We start from the raw sequence: 22,309 nt of genomic DNA on the forward strand, positions 1-22,309 counted from the left end.
TCATTAATGTATTTTTCATCAATGTGACCCTTTACTTCAGCCACGAATAAAGTATTTTTCTTCTTAATAATTCCCAGTGCTTTTGCTTTCTTTGTTGCTGTATCACAAATGATAAGGGGCGGCGACAAATTTGCCCAGCCAGTAAAGTATTCAATTTTTTTTGCATTTTTTTAAGGGTGCACACGAGAGGATCATGTAAACTTCAGAATTTAGCTTCTTAAGGGTGCACCCATATGTACGTTTATTTGAGAGGAGGAGGATTACCCTCTCAATTTTGAGGGATTCGTTAGTTTATTTTCTCGATGAATATGCAATAAAATTGATTTTTACCTTATCAATATACTTCATATAATATACACATGTTCATGTAAAAACTTTTTTCCAAAATCCTCAGGAATTAAGGGATTTTTGAATTTTAAAATTTTTTTCGAATTTTTTCGAAAAAAAAAATATTTTCAGAACAGCCTTAACGGCTAAGATTTAGGAACAATGTTAAGTATCAAAAAGAAAGGAGGTCTGATATAGACAACATATATCGTTGAAGGTTGAAAAAATCTATAATATTTGAGCCCAAAATTTCAAATTTTAATTTTTTGAAAAAAGAGGCCACCCGTATGTACGTTTATTTGAGAGGAGGAGGATTATATTTTTGAAAGGGTGAAACATTATGAATATGTTAATTATATAATAATATGTATTATTATAAAAAAGAAAAAATAAAGAACGTTAAATTTTTTCTTTCTTGATTTTTTACAAAATCTACTTAGAATTATGCAAAATATGACTAAATAAAAAAAAAAAAAAAAAAAGGTAGTGGGGCTTCCAGGCACTTCGTGCCTTCTAGCCCTGATGTTGATGTTTAGTATAAATGAAGTTTTTATTCGGAGGACTCTTCTTCTTCCTCCATTGCTTCTGGGAAGAAGCCTTCTTCTGGGTCGAAAAACATTATATAATGTGTCGCTTTTCACAAATTATATATGTTTTCATGTTTTGTCACTTTTCTGTCACTTTTCGGGTAAAAACATTTTTATTATTATATATAAATGAATTTTACAAAACCACCGTTACCGTTCTTTGGAAATAAGAGTAAATGTAAAGATATTATATTGAGAGAACTTAAGAAACTACCGAATGGTCTAACATTTGTAGATTTGTTCGGTGGAAGTTTCTATATATCCCATTTGTGCCATACAATATTCCCAGACTCAAAGATTATATGCAATGACTTGACAACTATATGGACCGTCTCAAACATATTCCAGACACAAACAAAATATTGAGTGAGTTAAAAGAAAAGATACCTATAGGTAAGATGGAACGTATACCATTAGATAACAAAAATATTGTGGAGAGGTTTTGAAAAAAGCAGAATATATAGACTGGGATAGTATATCTGCTAGACTATTATATAGTGGTGCTATAAGAGTTCATGACATTGAAACACTTATGTCAAAAGTTTTATATCTTAACTATACAAATGTTTTCAAAGAGGACATAGAAAAATATATTGAGGTATAGAGTTTGTGAGATGTCATTGGACAGAGTTGTATGAAAAATATAAAGACAAGGAAATGTTTTCTTTATAGTGGACCCACCGTTCTATAACACATGGGATTTTCAATACCAAGTAGACTGGACTTTGAGAGACTCTTTAGAAACTTTAGACGTTTTACATAACCATCCATGCTTTTACTTTACATCCGATAAAAGTGGTTTGGAAACCGTTATGAGATGGTTAGAGGACATACATGACTATGAGTTTATATATGACAAGATAGAATATGAGAGAGGTCCTATAAACTGGAGAAAGTGTCATAACAAAGAAATTTTATTAGTAAGTAAATGTGGTTTGAAATAGGACTACTTGTTTTAGGTTTTTTCCATTGTGTCATTTATTTATTTGACGTGGCAAAAAGTACAGAGAATATGAAGATGAACCAATGCCTGCAAATGTTCAGTATGTACTCGTAAGAGATATTTTTATCTAATATTAAATGGACGCACAGAACTTAGCGAATGCACAGCAACCTGGACAACCAAACCCAGAGAATATTCCAAATGAAGTTAGAATACAAACTGCAATGGCAAACTATGGTCAAGTGCCAACAGATGTACAAATGCAAACTGCCATGTCAAATGACGCTGCGTTAGGTTTGCCACCATGGTATGCAAATATGAGATGGAAAGAGTTTTATACAAACCCTGAAGTGGGATATAAACAACTTTATGCAGATGACGCGAACAGAGTTGACCCAGAATATGTTTTCTACCAGAGGAGAAACAGAATGTATGAGCTCCAGTTAAAGAATGCTATGGAACTCAACAGGAACGTAAGAGACTAGGCGGACATTAGATTTTTACATATAGTAAATGGGTTTCTTCAGTAGTATTGGAAACTTCTTCAGAAGAGTTGGAAGAGGTATATGGAATGGAATAAAATCTGTCGGAAAAGGAATTTGGAACGGAGTCAAAAATATTGTAAAAGAGTAGGTCAGTTCGTTGGTATTATACCTAAAGACCCTGAACCAGAAGAACAAGCTCCTGTTATACAACAGCCTGAACCTGCACCACAGTCTAGTTGGCAACCAAATCCAACACCTCAACCGTATTAAAAAATTATATTTTTACCGTTCGATAGTAGTTGTATATGAAACTAAGTTCTAAGTAAAACGCATGGTATAATGGAATTATTCTTTCTTTCATCTGTAGTAAACCATACTTGAAAGTCTGAAATACTTCCACTTGGTGGTTCGTATAACTTTGTAGGTTTTTCGTAAAAGTCATTTGCCAAGCATAAGAAAGAGTTTTGGGCGCCAGAAAATGAAGCATGAACAATAATAGCAGCTGGGTCGAAAACATCTTTAAATAATATGGTTCATCTCTTGCATATCGACTGTAAATATTTGCTAAAGGAAGTTCGACTTTCTGATTTAACATTCTTTGCAAAATAATACCATGACATTGCAGTGAATTCTGTATATATTTGTTCGTCTTTCTTTGGATTGTCTTCGTAGATTTGAAATGACACTTGTGAATTTTGTTTGTCATATACAATTCTCACATAAAGTGTGCTCTCGGTATTTGCATATTCATCAGCATATTTTGCATTAACATGAATTTATTTTATCTTCTATATTTTTTAACGCAGTCTGTAGAGAAGATGAAAGGTCAACTTGTATTAGCTCAATTTCTTCCCACATTTTTCGTTTCCCTTCAGATATATAATCTATATGAAACCTTACAATAAATGGAAAACTTTTATCTTCTACAGACACAAACTTCATTCTACCGAAAGCCAATAGCTTTGTGACAGATGGGTCTCTTAGCCATCTTAATGGGTAGTCAAAACGATAGCTTCATGCTTTACGGTCTCTGTCTCAAACTTTTGACCGACATTAGTAAAAAGTTCATCTAATGGTTTAGTTGTAGCAACTCTAGAATTTTCTTTTTCTATTGGAAGCATATTTTTATCTAGAATAAAAATGTCAAATGAAACCCCGTCTATGAGAGAAATACAACACAACCGACAACTCATTATACAAGCTCTAAATAAGAACACAACAAACTTTTCAAACTATTCTAAGATATCTGAGTCATTGAAAGAAGGAAACTTAAAACTGACATTAAACCCAATGACAGATGAGTTTCTGTTTCAAGACAATAAGAACCATACTGTCTATATAAATCCAACAAAAGGAACTTTAAACGAGAAACCTATAAATGAACTTCTTTTGAAAACGGATGTTGACAACAAAGCTGACAAAGAATATGTAGACGATGCAATAGCAAAAGAAGAAGAAAGAGCTAACAATGCTTATGCAACAAAAGACATACTCATCCTGAACTAGCAGACAAAACATTATGTTGACAATAAAATGTCAAGTGAAGTGACAAGAGCTGAAACGAATATTCTAAAAAGACTCATACACATTCTATATCTGAAATAACAGACTTACAAGAAACCTTAAACAGTAAAAGTGCCGTTGGACATACACATACCATTGCAAATATTACAAACTTACAAGAAACCTTAAACAGTAAAAGTGCCGTTGGACATACACATACCATTGCAAATATTACAAACTTACAAGAAACCTTAAACAGGAAAAGTGACGTTGGACATACACATACATCTTCTGAAATAACAGACTTAAACGTTAGCCTTTGAAAAGAAAGCAGATAAAACATATGTCAATGAAATATACCAAAGTTTGATAGGAACAACGAAAAATATTGAAACTATTGTTGGTGACTTTTCTGTCAATGAAGAAAACAAATATTTTAGATGGGAGTTTGTACACTCCTTAAAAATGTATACGGTATAAACTCATTCCGAAAAATAACAATGAAATGTATGTAGGCTATATAAAGAATGATGGTACACAAGTTAAAGTTCCATTAGAAACAACTGCTTACTTAAAACTTATATGGAGACGAACAAAGAAATATTTAAGAGTTTATGAATGGCAGATATGACATTGCCTGACCCAGCTTCCAGCACCATATTATTATGACTATGGTGTTGACGCACGTGTAGACCCCAAAAAAGCAAACATTATATTTAGAATATTATAGATATAAAGATATAATGCAATTAAAAAAACGAGAATAGTATACTATTATGAAGATGACAGAAATAAATATTATAGTCAAGACTTTACCTACCCTGAAAACATAAGATTATATTATAAAAAATATTCTGACACAAACCAGAAGAAACCTGAAATAGTTACACTATATTTTAAGTTCAAAAGAGACAATCCTATATTATCTCATATGTTTGATTTAATGAACCCAGTAGGTTCTATTTATACATCTATGGAAGCAAGAGGTCCTCAAGTAATGTTTGGTGTTGGTGCATGGGAACAAATAGTTGACAGGTTTTTGTATTGTGCAAACTCTTCAAAGGAAACAGGAGGAAGTAAAACGATTTCAGGTTGAAAATTTACCTGCGCACAGTCACTACATAGATTTAAGTACATCTCAAGCAGGTTGGCATAAGCATAAATTTTGGGATTGGTCAGCAATGAAAAAGGTAAAGGATATGATGTTAAAGACGACGTTCAGTTTGCTATAAATTGTTTCTGGGGTGACACTCAGGGAGATGGAAACCATACACATCGCGTTTCGGGATATACGCAAACAACGGGACAAAGTAAAGACTACATGCCACCTTACATGACAGTTTACGCATGGTATAGAATTGCTTAGTCGTCATTTTCAACTTCTTTAGCATATTCGTCAGGAGTTGTCTTATATTTGTTAGGGAACTGTCTTTTGAAAGTATACCACCTTAACTTTTGACAAGTTTGAAACGAGGTCTGACAATAGTAGTTTTATCTTCTGCTTGCAGTCTGTACATTTTTGCCATGTTTTGCCTAAAACTTCATAATATTCTCTTGTATACTTTCTTCTATTTTTACGAACACGAATGTGAGTACCTTCGGGTTCCCATTGTTGTCATAGTCAATAGTATTTTCATATGGGTCGCGTTAGGTATTTCTATTTTTACTTTGTCACCTTTCTGAAGTTTGAAGCCCGGCATTCTTTCTTGTTTGTCTCTTTTGACTAAATTATTAAATATATAGTCTTTCTCTAAGTCAGGGTTGTTTTTCATTTCTTCGGGGGAGTGGTTTCCCAAACCTTTTTGTTTACGGTTATTGTAAATATTTAAAACTTGTCTCATCTTTGCCATGGAGAAGTGTCTATATTTCTGTTCATATGACATTTCATTTGCTTCACCACCTTGTGGTTGGTTTAAGTCTCTTAACATTTTATACAACCGTCAATGACACCAAGAGCAGAATGGTGTTTGGTCGACAATGAAATATTGGTTTACATTTTTTGAACGCAGATAGTTTTTTACATCATCTGATTTGAAAGAACTTTCACAGTCAGATGTCAGTTTTTGTTGGATGGTATTTGTCAACGAATATTGTCAAAGCTGCTAAGATATCTAAAATAGCTTTGGACTGTAATGGTATGGCTTCACAGTATCTTGTGTTTTGACCGACAAATATTTAGTATGGTGGTCCATCTTCTCTATACCTCGGAATGTTTTCCAAGATATCCATAAACCAAGCATTTGGTGTTGAACTAAAGATTTTTATCATGAGTGCTTTCTTTGTCGCTTTAGAAACATGGGGGTCCTTGTTTGGATTCGTCATTTTTATCCTATAAGAAATGGGTTATTTGGCGCATTAGCAGGAGTTGCATCCAGATTTTTGCCCGCAGTGGGAACAATAGCCAGAGGTGTATTTGGAGTTGGAAGGAAGATTTTGAGTACATTAGGTATACTTAAAGAGAAAGCACAACCTATTATACAAACTGTACAGAAAGGTTGGGATGTAGCACGAGATGCAGCAAATCTTATTCCAAATCCTGAAACAGAGGAAAAGTTCAAGGATGGATGGACAATGTAGGAAGACAAGCAGGAAACTATTTATAACAAAGCAAATGACTACTATAACCAAGCAGGACACTATATGGACCAAGGTGAAAGATTCTTTAACAGAGGATATAACATGCACAACAATGGGTAAACAATAACCAACCTCAACCGCCTCAAACGTGGGGATGTAAAGTTTTTTACTGAGATGAAATGAACAATACAGCATTGAGACAAATGGGTTCAAGATGGATTTGTCGGCTTCCAGCAGTTACACAACGTGTTTGTCAAGTTCTTCCTATACCTCAGGAAGTTTTAACCGACTTAAAAACCTAAACAACCAGTTGAAAAACAAACCAAACTAAAATTTTTTACTGAGATGAAATGACCGAAGAAGTTGAAACGGTAGATTTGACACCACAAACAAAAGTTCAGAACCATTGTCAAACCTGTCAAGAACTTACAGATGAAGAGAAAAATTCAATAATAGAAAGTGCCAGGTCTGGAAATACAAACCCTAACTATAAAGTCACTTTTCATAGAAATGGAACGGCAAGTTATCTCAAAAAAGAAACAGACTCTCACAAATAAAATATTAAGTCTGAAGGAGCTTTCGAGACAACAGATGGAAAAGTTTACTTCACTGACAACAGTTCATTATAGAACATCTCATTGACTTAGAGTCGAAATATTCTAAACTTTACAACAAACACAAAAAGTTGAAAGGAAAACAAAAACAAATGGCAATGATATTTATGAAGATGTTGACACACAACTGTCCTGCAAGTGAAGTAAAGTCAGAGGAACCAAAAAGTGACGAAAAACCGATAGAAGAAGAAAAACCAAAAACTGAAGATAAACCAAAACCAAAAGTTTAGTTTGGAAACTAAACCAAGTCAACCTTCATTAGCTGGTATGGGTTGGCGTCAAAGACTTATGGCAGCAGGCGGTTATGTTAAGTAAAGAAAAAAAATTTTTTTATTTTTATAAAAATGCCCCATATAGAATGGATAGAAAATCTGCTAGAATAAAAGCAGAGTTACAAAGATATGGTTGGAGAGTTTCGAAGAATTTAAATATAGGAAGGGAAGACCCATAAAAGTCTATGACAAACTGGCTGGTCTTCGCTACGAAATGGATTTGGAAACAGCACGTGCAAATTATCCAAACAGACTAGAGAGGTTAGAAGAAGAACGTCTTTATGGACAATGCCTTTCGATGTTAGTGAACCTCAAGTTGAAGACACGACGGCTTTGCCAGATTCTACTGGAAACATGACGAACAATTGCATCCTTTGAGAAGGAAAAAAGGTAGTGCAGAGGATGGTCATGCTCCCATGGAAAGAACAAGATATGCATATGAGAAGTATCGTGAAGTTAGAAGTCAAATTACATCTGGTCGAACCTTTACAGTAAACTTTGACGAAGGAAAGAACAAAGAAGGCTTCATGGGTGTACTTGCTGCAATTCAAGATGGAAATAAGAAAAGGATACAATCTCAGATTGACCATAACAGATTTGGATGGTCACATTTACTATGCACATGGCAATGTCACAGCTGCAATGCTTCTTGACGCTTTCAAGACTACAAAGAGAGAACAAATGGTTGACTCCGACTCAGACATTTTGAATGCAATTGAAGGAATTGCAAGTGTCAAGTTCGAATGGTACCAACCTAACCCTCAAGCAGTCAGACAACATGCTGGATACTTCCCCTTCATAAATAAGTCTGACATTGACTTGACAAGGTATGGAATTTACAATTCAATTGAAACAATTGTCAATGAACCTTGCATTCTTACATGTCTCAGGAACTCTGGTCTTGTTACAGATGAGAAGATGAAGTATCTTGAGTCATGTGTGAAGACAAGGTACATTCTCAGAGGTCAATTGGCAAAAATTGCACCGTTGGCAAATGTCAATATCCGAGTCAACATACCTACAGCTAAAGGTTCTTCACATGACGACTATGTTGTTGAGTTCAATTTACCATGGTTGAAGATTGTAATTGTCCACAACCACTTCATGTTGAACGAAAGTCTTACAAACCCATTGTTCGGAAAAGGCAAGTGCAACATTGTCAGAGCTGTAAACATTCTTTTCGAGAAAGGTTTGTTGGAACCAATTCCAGATGACAAGCTGACAGAAACTTTTGTACCAAAAGACGAAACAAACTTTTCACTGTTAGCAAGACCAAAAGTTGTTCCAGACAAAGTTCTAGTACAAAAGAAGTACACAATTCCACAAGGAGTTGGATTGTTCGGATACCAACCTGAACCAGAAGAACTTCCAATGAGGTTGCAAGAACTTCAAGATGCTATAAACAAACTTCCATTGAGACATCCAATTGACGTCAAATTGTATTGGAGAGCATCTGAGTTAGGTCAGAAGGTTTTATATGAAACAGGTTGCTTCGACGATGTTTATGAGATAACAGGAGAAGTTTCTCAGAAGATAAGAGACTCACTTGAATTTCCACAAACTGGACCAATTGGTTGCGACAAGTTCGACTCAATGAAAAGATATACTATGTCGACCTTAACGCTGCATACATGAGGTTTGTCCAATATATTCCGACTGGAATTCCAAACGAAGATGGTGAGTTCCCGGGAAGGAACTATACAGTTGGAAAAGTCATACAACAACTGTATGATATTAGGAAAGCTTCAAACCCCAAACTTGCAATGACACTCAAATTGCTTATGAATTCGACATGGGGATATTCCATTAAGAAACCTCAAGAGATGAAGAGTAAACATTATGAGAAGGTCGACAACTTTGTTGAAAGGTTTTCTCCTTTTGTTTTGAAGTACGAATTCACTCAAGGTCAAAGTGGCTTAGTAACCACATTAAAACCTATTGTCGAACATTGGTCTTACCCTCAGTTCGCAAAGCAGTCCTTGACAACTACAACAAATTCTTCTCCGAAGTCAAATCGAAAGTTGTGGTTTACTATGAGAACATTGACGCACTCATGACGAACGAAGAAGGGTACAACAAACTCATTGAAATGGGTTTGTCGGTGAAAAGATGGGTCAATTCAAATTGGACAAAATTTTCACCGAAGTTCATGTCCTCTCCAAGCGTAAGTACTGGGGCATACTTGAAGACGGCACAGAAATAAAACATTGCATGAAATAAAAAATTTTTATTCGAATTTGAATTAAAATGTGGGAATTCTTGGGAACGGGAAAGGCTTATTTACTTGAGGAACAGGTAAAGGTGGTGGAGGTGGAGGTGGTGGCAACCAGTCCATTTTATATTCCTTCCTAGCTAATTTCCGTTTAATTTCATGGTCGCCCTCGGAGTCTTTGAATCGGACAGGTCGAGTTACACCATTCTTGGTCTCAAACTCATATATAACCTGTTTGTCTGTATTTTCATCGACTATGGCACGAGACACAAACATTGACCAAACGGACAAAAAGTGTCATTTCGGATGGTCACGCAGCCAATCGCATTCGAGCACTTCGAAGAAGCCTTACGTTCCAAGGGAGAGGGTGTCTGGTGCAAGGCAGAGGTCATGAAACTCTACGAGCAGTACATCCTCAATGCCTGGGAGGACAAATCGTCCTTGGATTGGCAATTCTACCAACTCCTCTGGGACGACCTCCTACGCAACTGGGATAACGAAAGAGCCCAATTCAAAGGTCGGGAACTAATTTTGCAAATTACCCTTAATTTAACATACTTATCCAAATAAACACCTAAATTTACTTGGGGTTTCCCCCTAAAATAAAATTTTTTTACTCTTAGAACCACTCGAGGTTCTCCTTACGGTTGTTGAGCTTGTCACCGTCAATGTGTCTGACCTTCGTCTTCTTGCCTGGATTTGGAACCCATTGAATTGCGACAAGCTTGCCCATGGAGATTGAACCGCGATTCCGAAGGTTAAGGTTCAAGTGTCCCAAGTTGTTGAGGACTGGGGTAAGAACCTTGCCGGTCTCCCTGTTGCGGATTTGGTATGGGTAGGGTTGGGAAATTTCGTAACCGTCATCGGCAACAAGGGTTGCCCAAACTTCCTCTTCTTCGTGTTTCTCTTCTTCCTCTTCTTCCTCTTCTTCCTCTTCTTCCTCGACAATTCCTTCTTCAATTTGGTACTCACGAAGTACGGTGTTGCATGTTCTGTCCTTTCCGAGTACCTTCCAGATGGCGTCTATCTCTTCGAAGAAACGGTAGATGAGTCTGGCAAGGTCTCGGTTCTCTCTCTCGTAATTGCGCAAGGTTTCCGTGAAATCGTTCAGGCATTTCTCATTGGAAGCTTGGTTCATGAGGACATCGGCTTTGAGATTGGTCATCTCTGTCATAAGACTACTTTGGAGAGTCTTAATGGTGTTTGTCAGATGAGCTTTCAATTGGGCAATTTGAATTTGAACTGGGCGCTTGTCTGGCAACCTTGAAAGGACATCTGCTATTGTGTTCGGCTTCGGTGCTTGTTCGGACATCGAAAAAATGAAGTGGTTTGAGAATGGCGGTTTTACTTCAAAAAGCTTGTTATGACAGTTATGTCATACAACAAGTTTAAAATAATATCTTGTTCTTCTTCTGAACGTTTGTTGTCTCTTCCGATAAAAGTTTCGAACATGAGAACCAAAAAACGTTTTTTGAGATTGCGGAAGAGTTCAGGCAAACGTTCATATTCCGGATATGTTGGGAGCAGTTCGAAACATCTGAGCTGACTTTCGGACAAAATTGGGACAATGTCAGAAAATTCATCTTTGGTCGGACTGCTTGAAGGTAAGTCCCTTACATGTAAGTAGCTCTGGTAAAGTCTTCTCATTTCTGCTAACTTTTGGAGTATAGCTTCGTAGTTTAGAAGTTTTAATTTTAATTGTCTTATTCCACTCTTGACATCTAAACGGTAACTATCCATGAGGTCAAGAGTAGCTTTGGTAGCTTTAAGTGGAGCTATCTGTTCCTTGACTTCTGCAATTTTGGTTGCAATTGTGGTTTGAGCTCCTTCAAGTTCGCCGTCTATGTCGTTCTCAACGCCTTCAACCATGGCTTGAAACTCTTCATCGGTCCATTGAGATTGGTGTGGGACGAATTTAACTTGCTTCATTCAAAAAATGAAAAAAAATGTTTTTACTCAAAACGTTAAGGTTGACTGAACTGGTTGGATGTCGCCTTCACAGGTTATGTAGAACGGCTGACCCGAGAAGTGAAGGAGAGACTGAATTGCCAATTTCATATGGGGTAGGGGGTTCTCCTTGTTTGGTATTTTTATCCAAGGACGTTTGTTTAGGAACTTAACAAGAGTTTCTCTTTTGGCGTCCTTTATGTCGTCGAAAGGAGTTTTTTCTGGTATTTGAATTGGAATTCCAGTCGAAGTCTCGAGATTCAAGGCAGCCCTTCCAGAAATAGCGGTGAACTTGACCTTGGGCTTCATTACCCTGCGCAAGTACTGCTTAACAACTTCATTTATCTCTATAAGGTAAATTGCCTCGTCAAATCCTTCTGGTTTCCGAGTCCTTCCATCCGACAGGAAAATATTTTCCCGACAACTTGAAAAAATTTTCCGGACAAAGGGAAAAAATTTTCCCGACGACAGGAAGAACTCTTCCAGTTGTCCGTCCGTAAACCATTCAAATTTTCGAAAATTGAGAACTTTTTGGTCGAACTTCAGAAAAAGTTTTTCCTTCCGACAGAAAAAGTTTTTTCTTCCGACAGAAAAAGTTTTTTCTTCCGACAGAAAAAGTTTTTTCTTCCGACAGAAAAATATTTTCCATCCCACAGGACACAAACGGATGACTGACGTACCACCAACCGAGCCCATTCCCAAACCAGAGGAACCTAAAGCACCAGCCCCTGCACCTCAGTTCCAGCAAGTACCTCCGATTTACTACCAATTTCCACCTCAAGGTTACTACCCACCACAAGGCTTCCCGAACTACCCTCCTCAGCCTATGCCTTACTTCCCCAACCCTTGGATGTTTATGCAAAACCCTGCCCCACAATTCCAATCTCAATCCAAGAGAGACCAAGAGTTCGAAGAAGGTCTGAACCGTTTACGCAAAGAGTATGCCACAGCCCCTATGGAAGACGACAGGCTTTCAGTCTCTTCCCTCAAATCGACCGATTCGACTCGTACCACAGATTCGGTTCGTGACCGTGAAGACTACCTCAAGCAGTCTGAGAGACTCTTCATCCTACAATCATTTACAGTTGGAGCTCTCAAGAACATGCGCAATTACGAAGGTCAGACACCAGCTGGAGACCGCAAAACAGACGTACTCGCAAGAGCCGTCCAACTGGTCAAGACAAAGACTGAGATAGTCGACTTCATTCTTGCAGCTTGCCCATACAAGTAAGAGATTTAAACTTTTCCCCAGCTTCAACATTGGGAAAGGGCTGTAAAGTCGCTCCCGAATACAGCAGGTGCCAGAGTATTTAAAAGAGAAGCCCTCGTACGAAGTTTCTATGAGACTTCTCCATTCAAGAAGATGCTTAATAGAAAATCGTACGAGGGCCATTTGGAAACTCGCGTCCTGGTAATGTTGGTGACCGGAGGTGTTTGAGATTTGAAGACCTCTGGTACTAACATGTACCAGAATTTATGAATGAATTTAAGATGGCATTATAAAAATGGTCCAGCGGTTTTTTCAAAAAATTTTAGATGAGATTTGCATAGATTATAGGATTATATGATTTATACATTTATGAAAAATTAATATATATAAATATAATGTTGAGATAAATTATTTGTAAATTAATGTATTTTAAATATTGTTTGAATTTGAGGTATAATTTTAAGTAATATTATTTTATTAAGAGTTATTTAATATAAATATTTTGTTAAATTATTAATATAAGTAATAAAATTGAGACTCCCTCCCTGTTTTTGATGTTTTGTCACTTTTTCCGTATTCTTATTGGTTTCAGGAATAGTGATGGTTAAAGACAACGTTAGTTTGCTATAAATTGTTTCTGGGGTAACACTGCAGGGAGGAGGAAAACCATACATCATCGCGTTTCGGGATATACGCAAACAACGGGACAAAGTAAAGACTACAGCCACCTTACATGACAGTTTACGCATGGTATAAGAATTGCTTAGTCGTCATTTTCAACTTCTTTAGCATATTCGTCAGGAGTTGTCTTATATTTGTTAGGAACTGTCTTTGAAAGTATACCACCTTTGAACTTTGACAAGTTTGAAACGAGGTCTGACAATAGTAGTTTTATCTTCTGCTTGCAGTCTGTACATTTTGCCATGTTTGCCTAAAACTTCATAATATTCTCTTGTATACTTTTCTTCTATTTTTACGAACACGAATGTGAGTACCTATCGGGTTCCATTGTTGTCATAGTCAATAGTATTTTTCATATGGGTCCGCGTTTAGGTATTTCTTATTTTTACTTTGTCACCTTTCTGAAGTTTGAAGCCGCGGCATTCTTTCTTGTTTGTCTCTTTTGACTAAATTATTAAATATATAGTCTTTCTCTAAGTCAGGGTTGTTTTCATTATCTTCGGGGGAGTGGTTTCCCAAACCTTTTTGTTTACGGTTATTGTAAATATTTAAAACTTGTCTCATCTTTGCCATGGAGAAGTGTCTATACTTGTCGTCATATGACATTTCATTTGCTTCACCACCTTGTGGTTGGTTTAAGTCTCTTAACATTTTTATACAACCGTCAATGAACACAAGAGCAGAATGGTTTTGGTCGACAATGAAATATTGGTTTACATTTTTTGAACGCAGATAGTTTTTTTACATCATCTGATTTGAAAGAACTTTCACAGTCAGATGTCAGTTTTGTTGGATGGTATTTGTCAACGAATATTGTCAAAGCAGTCAGATACTAAAAATTATTTGGACTGTAATGGTATGGCTTCACAGTATCTTGTGTTTTTGACCGACAATATTAGCCAGTATGGTGGTCCATCTTCTCTATACCGCTGGAATGTTTTCCAAGATATCCATAAACCAAGCATTTGGTGTTGAACTAAAGATTTTTATCATGAGTGCTTTCTTTGTGCGCTTTAGAAACATAGGGGTCCTTGTTTGGATTCGTCATTTTTAATCCTATAAGAAATGGTTTATTTGGCGCATTAGCAGGAGTTGCATCCAGATTTTTGCCGCAGTGGGAACAATAGCCAGAGGTGTATTTGGAGTTGGAAGGAAGATTTTGAGTACATTAGGTATACTTAAAGAGAAAGCACAACCTATTATAACAAACTGTACAGAAAGGTTGGGATGTAGCACGAGATGCAGCAAATCTTATTCCAAATCCTGAACAAGAGGAAAAGTTCAAGGATGGATGGACAATGTAGGAAGACAAGCAGGAAACTATTATAACAAAGCAAATGACTACTATAACCAAGCAGGACACTATATGGACCAAGGTGAAAGATTCTTAACAGAGGATATAACCATGCACAACAATGGGTAAACAATAACCAACCTCAACCGCTCAAACGTGGGGAATGTAAAGTTTTTTACTGAGATGAAATGAACAATACAGCATTGAGACAAATGGGTTCAAGATGGATTTGTCGGCTTCCAGCAGTTACACAACGTGTTTGTCAAGTTCTTCCTATACCTCAGGAAGTTTTAGACCGACTTAAAAACAAACAACACAGTTGAAAAAAACCAACTAAAATTTTTTACTGAGATGAAATGACCGAAGAAGTTGAAACGGTAGATTTGACACACAAAACAAAAAGTTCAGAACCATTGTCAAAACCTGTCAAGAACTTACAGATGAAGAGAAAAATTCAATAATAGAAAGTGCCAGGTCTGGAATACAAACCTAACTATAAAGTCACTTTTCATAGAAATGGAACGGCAAGTATATCTCAAAAAAGAAACAGACTCTCACAAATAAAATATTGAAGTCTGAAGGAGCTTTCGAGACAAACAATGGAAAAGTTTACTTCACTGACCAAAGTTCATTATAGAACATCTCATTGACTTAGAGTCGAAATATTCTAAACTTTACAACAAACACAAAAAGTTGAAAGGAAAAAAAAACAAATGGCATATGATATTTATGAAGATGTTGACAACAACTGTTCCTGCAGGTGAGGTAAAGTCAGAGGAACCGAAAGTGAACGAAAAAACCGATAGAAGAAGAGAACCAAAAAACTGAAGATAAACCAAAACCAAAGTTTAGTTTGGAAACTAAACCAAGTCAACCTTCATTAGCTGGTATGGGTTGGCGTCAAAGACTTATGGCAGCAGGCGGTTATGTAAAGTAAAGAAAAAAACATTTTTTTATTTTTTATAAAAATGCCCCATATAGAATGGATAGAAAAGTCTGCTAGAATAAAAGCAGAGTTGCAAGAAGATATGGTTGGAGAGTTTCGAAAGATTTTAAATATAGGAGGGAGAACCCATAAAAGTCTATGACAAACTGGCTGGTCTCGACTACGAAATGGATTTGGAAACAGCACGTGCAAATTATCCAAACAGACTAGAGAGGTTAGAAGAAGAACGTCTTATGGACATGCCTTTCGATGTTAGTGAACCTCAAGTTGAAGGACACGACGGCTTTGCCAGATTCTACATGGAAACATGACGACAATTGCATCCTTTGAGAAGGAAAAAGGTAGTGGAAGAGGACATGCTCCCATGAAAAAGAACAAGATATGCATATGAGAAGTATCGTGAAGTTAGAAAGTCAAATTACATTCTGGTCGAACTTTACAGTAAACTTTGACGAAGGAAAGAACAAGAAGGCTTCATGGGTGTACTTGCTGCATAATTCAAGATGGAAATAAGAAAGGATACAATCTCAGATTGAGCCATAACAGATTTGGATGGTCACATTTACTATGCACATGGCAATGACAACAGCTGCAATGCTTCTTGACGCTTTCAAGACTACAAAGAGAGAACAAATGGTTGACTCCGACTCAGACATTTTGAATGCAATTGAAGGAATTGCAAGTGTCAAGTTTCGAATGGTACCAACCTAACCCTCAAGCAGTCAGACAACATGCTGGATACTTCCCCTTCAAAATAAGTCTGACATTGACTTGACAAGGTATGGAATTTTACAATTCAATTGAAACAATTGTCAACGAACCTTGCATTCTTACATGTCTCAGGAACTCTGGTCTTGTTACAGAAGAGAAGATAGAAAGTATCTTGAGTCATGTGTGAAGACAAGGTACATTCTCAGAGGTCAATTGGCAAAAATTGCACCGTGGCAAATGTCAATATCCGAGTCAGCATACCTACAGCTAAAGGTTCTTCACATGACGACTATGTTGTTGAGTTCAATTTACCATGGTTGAAGATTGGTAATTGTCCACAACCACTTCATGTTGAACGAAAGTCTTACAAAACCCATTGTTCGGAAAAGGCAAGTGCAACATTGTCAGAGCTGTAAACATTCTTTTCGAGAAAGGTTTGTTGGAACCAAATTCCAGATGACAAGCTGACAGAAACTTTTGTAACCAAAAGACGAAACAAACTTTTTCACTGTTAGCAAGACCAAAAGTTGTTCCAGACAAAGTTCTAGTACAAAAGAAGTACACAATTCAACAAGGAGTTGGATTGTTCGATACCAACCTGAACCAGAAGAACTTCCAATGAGGTTGCAAGAACTTCAAGATGCTATAAACAAACTTCCATTGAGACATCCAATTGACGTCAAATTGTATTGGAGAGCATCTGAGTTAGGTCAGAAAGTTTTATTAATGAAACAGGTTCTTCGACGATGTTTATGAGATAACAGGAGAAGTTTCTCAGAAGATAAGAGACTCACTTGAATTTCCACAAACTGGACCAATTGGTTGCGACAAGTTTCGACTCAAACGAAAAGATATACTATGTCGACCTTAACGCTGCATACATGAGGTTTGTCCAATATATTCCCGACTGAATTCCAACGAAGATGGTGAGTTCCCGGGAAGGAACTATACAGTTGGAAAAGTCATACAACAACTGTATGATATTAGGAAAGCTTCAAACCCAAACTTGCAATGACACTCAAATTGCTTATGAATTCGACATGGGGATATTTCCATTAAGAAAACCTCAAGAAGAAGAGTAAACATTATGAGAAGGTCGACAACTTTGTTGAAAGGTTTTTCTCCTTTGTTTTTGAAGTACGATTCACTCAAGGTCAAAGTGGCTTAGTAACCACATTAAACCTATTGTCGAACATTGGTCTTACCCTCAGTTCGCAAAAGCAGTCCTTGACAACTACAACAAATTCTTCTCCGAAGTCAAATCGAAAGTTGTGGTTTACTATGGAAACTTGACGCACTCATGACGAACGAAGAAGGTAAACAAACTCATTGAAATGGGTTTGTCGGTGAGAAGATGGGTCAATTCAAATTGGACAAAATTTTCACCGAAGTTCATGTCCTCTCCAAGCGTAAGTACTGGGGCATACTTGAAGACGGCACAGAAATAAAACATTGCATGAATATAAAAATTGCATGAAGTAAAAACGTTTTTTTAAACCATATATTTTTAACATATATTAAATGCTTCAGGTTGAAAAAAACAAAGAACAAAAGTAGCAGATTACAAAACCGTTAGACTATATGCTTTAAATGCCGTAGGACTATTTCAGATGAAGAAATTTCATCCCCGAGCATACAGGTTTGACTAATCCAAGTTCGTTGGCTTCAAAGTCCTTCAGATGCAAAGGCAATAGGATTTAAGAAGAGTTTTGTTTTCAAATAAGAACTAACCAGTTTTAATGTTCGCAGTATATTTTCATAGGGCAGTATAAAAGGTTCTGATGGTCCTAATAAGACAAAATTTGACGAAATGAAAATCTTTACAATTCGTTTTCAGACGAAAAGTCTTGAGAAAACCTAATGACTTTCAACTCAATGAACAAATATTATTGGAATTTCAGAAAAATACGACTCTTTACTAAATGGAAACATACTATGAAACTAGAAAATAATGACAAGATTGACTCCACCGTTTCATTTCAAAAAGATTGAAATTAAACCTCCAAGAGATACAGAGTTTTTATTTTGGTAGTGACAAACGTCTTGGGCACAAAATTTCTTCGGTCTAAACCAGAACAACCATTACCACCAGATGGTCCATTTAAATTTTACTTCCTACCAAGCAGATTTGAAGTTTTATAGAAACGTGTTTGACCCTCAAAATGTTTATTGTGTCATGCAAGTTTCAGTTCAAAAGCAAACAATAGTTTTCTAATGTATCGGTAAGGACTTTATGACTTGGCTTCTAAAATTCTACGAACCACCTAGTAAAGTTCTCTGACTTTCAAGTTTGGTTCACAAACAAATGGTGTGCAACATATAAATACCATTGTACTATGACTTTTATCTCGAATTGTCTTTCAAATATATACTACGGAAAAGTGCTCGAAAAAGTATTGAAAAATATATTTTTAGTGGAAGTGGGTGAGATCTCCACCTGTTTTTTCACCTCTTTTTTCACCCTCTTGAATTTTTCATAGAATTTCCTTAAGATAGAAAAAAAGTTGAGTTAAAATGAGATGTTACTTGAGGGGTCCCTCGGTCCTCGACCTCGGTCAACTAACATCTTTTTTGAAAATGGTGACACATGACATTTAGACAACAGTCCAGGAAATAAACTTCTTCTTCGTACATGTTTTGTCATGACTTCTCTTTCGTAAATGTTTTGTCAAGACTTCATCGTAAATTTTTGTCATGACTTCATCGTAAATGTTTTGTCACCCTTGAATTTGTATAAAGCAACCGTCGACATTCCGGCGGTTGTAATTCTTCACAAAATAGCTTGTTTGTCAGACTTCATCGTTATATGTTTTGTCAAACATGAACGTACATGTTTGTCAACCCGTTGAATTTTGTATAAAAAGCAACCGTGCCGACATTCCGGCGGTTGTATATTTCTTCACAAAATGCTTGTTTTGTCAAAGACTTCTTCGTATAGTTTTGTCATGACTTCATCTACAGTTTTTGTCATGACTTCATCGTACATGTTTTGTCAAGACTTCATCGTATATGTTTTTGTCAAACATGAACGGTAAATGTTTTGGTCAAGACTTCATCGTACATGTTTTGTCAAGAAACTTCATCGTACAATGTTGTCATGACTTCATCGTAACATGTTTTGTCAAGACTTCATCGTAAATGTTTTGTCAAGACTTCATTCGTTATTTTCACCTGTTTGAATTTTGTATAAAAAGCAACCGCCGGAATTCCGCGTTGGTATATTTTCACAAATGCTTGGTTTGAAGGTCAGAGCGCACTTTTTGGCTCCACCGTATTTTCAACGCAAAAAACTCATGATTTTTGTTGCTGAAATAAAAAAAAAGTTAGTTTTTTAAAAAAATATTTTTTATTTTTATTGAAGAACATGTTAGCAACAACAGCACCAAAACCTCGTTAGTCATGAACCCAACTTCTAATGTTAGTAGAGATGAAAAGCTTCATTCCTTCTTCATATACTTTCGAACAGAAATCCAGAAGATAAAGCAGAACTTCTCTCCAAGGAGATTTAGATTGCATCTGCGAAAGATGAAACAAAATGAACAGTATCTTATGAAATTCAGGACCTGGTGGAAACACTACCTAAACTTCCCTGAAATACAACACAAGCTCACTATTCCTGAATTCGATGAATAGAAGTGAAACCAAACTGACTCAGTTGAAACCAAGAAGTTCATGACGTAAGGTTAACTATGAGTTTCTTGGATTTTCATTGCAACCACAAAGTCTTTGCATATATAAATCTGAAGAATTTAAACCTACGACAACTTTGTTTCGTTAGTTGCAAAAAATGTGTATGGCAGATAAGAGATAAAAGATAGAAGAGGTAAAGTATGGAACGGACAAAATAAAACCAGCAGCCTTTGAGTTAAAAGAAAACCATTTAGCTAGTTGTACTTGCAGGACAAAATTTCAATGTACAATGCTTAAAATGAACCCACAATGTTCTAAATGTAAAGCAGCAATGAGGAAATATAAACTACTTCCGTCAAAGAGATAGAACGTATGCGAAGAATCGACTATGACTGTACTTAAAGAAGAAGTAGAGAAAACCAGCAGAAGAATAAACGTGGACATGTTAGCATTTCTGAACTAAAACTATCCAACTCGCCTGACGAATTTTTTCATCTGACGGTCAGAAGAAATATAAAGAAACATTCGGTCAATTGTTAAAACATTCGATGTTACTGACAGAAAAAATGAAGCTAACAAAACTGTTTTAAATTTCACGAATTCACAATGTTTACCAATGTAAAACGCTTGTGAAACTTTTATGGTAGACAAAATATATTTTTGTCTGATTTACGCTGCGATTGACCGATGAAATCAATGACAAAACATATACGAATAAGTCATCCACCTGTGTTTTGTCAAAATGTCATGTTGTGCAGCCATTTTCAAGAAAGATGTTTGTTGTACGCGAGACCGAGGGACCTGGTGGACACCTAAAATTATTTTTGTCTGATTTACGCTCATTGTACGAGAATTGTTTTGACAAAACAATACGAAGAAGTTTATTTCCGCTGTGTTGTTGTCATAATGTCATGTTGTCACTATTTTCAAAAAGATGTTAGTCATGACCGAGTGTACGCGTGTGCGTGACCTGGTGACACCCTAAAATTATATTTTGTTCTGAATTTACGTTAGTTTAGAATGAAATCATGAACAAAACCATGTACGAAGAAGTTTATTTTCGCTGTGTTGTTGTCAAAGAATTGTCATGTTGTCAACTAATTTATCAAAAAAAGATGTTAGTTGACCGAGTGACCGAGTGCCGAGGGCACCTAAATATATTTTTTTTGCTGAAAAAATGACCAAAAATCATGATATAACTGTATTTTTTTTTTTGACGAAGAGAACTTTGACACTTCGTAAAAAAAAAATTCCCTGAAATCGTGAAAAAATGACCAAATTTCATGAATTTCCTCATATGTTTGCTTACCCTCGAAAAACCGAGGATAGAGATTCCATTCGAAAATCGTGGAAAATTGGCACCCAGACTTTTCGAGGGTCGAGATTCAGTACGAAAATCGTAAAAAATTGCGACCCCGATTTTATCGGGTTCACCTAAAACTCATGAAAATCGTAAAAAATTGCAGTAGGGAAAAAAACTCTGGTCGGCCTAAAACTCATGAAAATCGTGAAAAAATCCTTCGCTTTTAAGATCATTGAATTTGATTTTTATATAAAATAGGTATATATTAGAAAATAAATATGAGTTTATGTATATTATTTTCAGAAGATTTCATTCTATCATGCCATGAAAAAGTCCTCTCAAAACTAATCTTTCCTAATTATAATTAAATCTAGAATATTGTATTATGCTTAGTATATTTCATTTTTTCTCATCAATTTAGAAATTTACAATATGTCAAAAAATTGAGAGCTATCATCTTTTGATGAATTTCTGTTTTATTACAATAAAGAAGCTATATTAGAGATGTCAATTATTTCCGCGATTAATTAAACATTGTTTAAATCCTGAAATGGGTTAAACTATCAATTAAAAAATGAACTGTGAATTATTTAAATGAATATGAAAGCCAAAATAAGCTAAATGAGGTTATAAATATTAATGATAAAGAATATTTAATTTTCATGGAATCATAGGAGTCATAATCAAAGACCCTCATAAACGAGAAGAAGAAATTGAAAATAATGAAATGGAAATCATTGATGACATTAAAGAAGGAGGAATTCCTAAATTTTGTAGAAAAACTTTAGAACTAAGTTAGGAGCATAGACGTAGAGTATTAAATCCTGAATATCTTAAACATCAATTTAAAAAGGAAGACTGTGAATTATTAAAGCTAATGAATATGAAAATGCTAAATCAAAACTGAGATATAAAGTATATTGGAAGTGATGAAAGGTGTAAAGATAAAGATAAGAGTTTATTCAGTTTCATATAATAACTGGCACACGTTAGGGATAAGAAAACATTGAGGAGATTATGGTAAATAGTTCCGATTCTTCAAATTTAGTATTGTACGAGAGAATAAA

General features: G+C 35.9%; 5 protein-coding genes and 3 pseudogenes across 8 annotated transcripts, besides 4 other annotated features; 4 read left to right on the top strand and 4 right to left on the bottom strand.

Moving 5' to 3' along the window:
* The first annotated feature begins 115 nt into the window (after window positions 1-115).
* Window positions 116-221: a mobile genetic element.
* A 3,695-nt stretch (window positions 222-3,916) lies between these two features.
* Window positions 3,917-22,309: part of a mobile genetic element that runs on past the window's edge.
* On the top strand, window positions 4,464-5,211 carry TVAGG3_0469360 (annotated as a pseudogene). Its single transcript has one exon. A coding segment is annotated over exon 1 (748 nt).
* TVAGG3_0469370 lies at window positions 7,725-8,746 on the top strand (annotated as a pseudogene). The gene has a single exon. A coding segment is annotated over exon 1 (1,022 nt).
* On the bottom strand, window positions 9,551-9,796 carry TVAGG3_0469380 (uncharacterized protein; the record flags this gene model as incomplete). Its single annotated transcript, XM_051235443.1, has 1 exon — window positions 9,551-9,796. One exon carries the CDS (start codon window positions 9,794-9,796, stop codon window positions 9,551-9,553), a length of 246 nt encoding a protein of 81 aa, XP_051093267.1.
* On the top strand, window positions 9,827-10,090 carry TVAGG3_0469390 (uncharacterized protein; the record flags this gene model as incomplete). Its single annotated transcript, XM_051235444.1, has 1 exon — window positions 9,827-10,090. One exon carries the CDS (start codon window positions 9,827-9,829, stop codon window positions 10,088-10,090), a length of 264 nt encoding a protein of 87 aa, XP_051093268.1.
* Window positions 10,865-11,449, bottom strand: TVAGG3_0469400 (uncharacterized protein; the record flags this gene model as incomplete). The annotated part of the gene is made up of 1 exon (XM_051235445.1): window positions 10,865-11,449. The coding sequence occupies one exon, from the start codon at window positions 11,447-11,449 to the stop codon at window positions 10,865-10,867; it is 585 nt and encodes a 194-aa protein (XP_051093269.1).
* Window positions 11,477-11,865, bottom strand: TVAGG3_0469410 (annotated as a pseudogene). The gene has a single exon. A coding segment is annotated over exon 1 (389 nt).
* Window positions 12,135-12,698, top strand: TVAGG3_0469420 (uncharacterized protein; the record flags this gene model as incomplete). Its single annotated transcript, XM_051235446.1, has 1 exon — window positions 12,135-12,698. One exon carries the CDS (start codon window positions 12,135-12,137, stop codon window positions 12,696-12,698), a length of 564 nt encoding a protein of 187 aa, XP_051093270.1.
* Window positions 12,706-13,265: a mobile genetic element.
* Window positions 13,441-13,602, bottom strand: TVAGG3_0469440 (uncharacterized protein; the record flags this gene model as incomplete). Its single annotated transcript, XM_051235447.1, has 1 exon — window positions 13,441-13,602. The coding sequence occupies one exon, from the start codon at window positions 13,600-13,602 to the stop codon at window positions 13,441-13,443; it is 162 nt and encodes a 53-aa protein (XP_051093271.1).
* Window positions 21,686-21,724: a mobile genetic element.

This window comes from Trichomonas vaginalis, chromosome II, assembly GCF_026262505.1.
Source record: "Trichomonas vaginalis G3 chromosome II, whole genome shotgun sequence".
Classification (NCBI taxonomy): Eukaryota; Parabasalia; order Trichomonadida; family Trichomonadidae; genus Trichomonas; species Trichomonas vaginalis.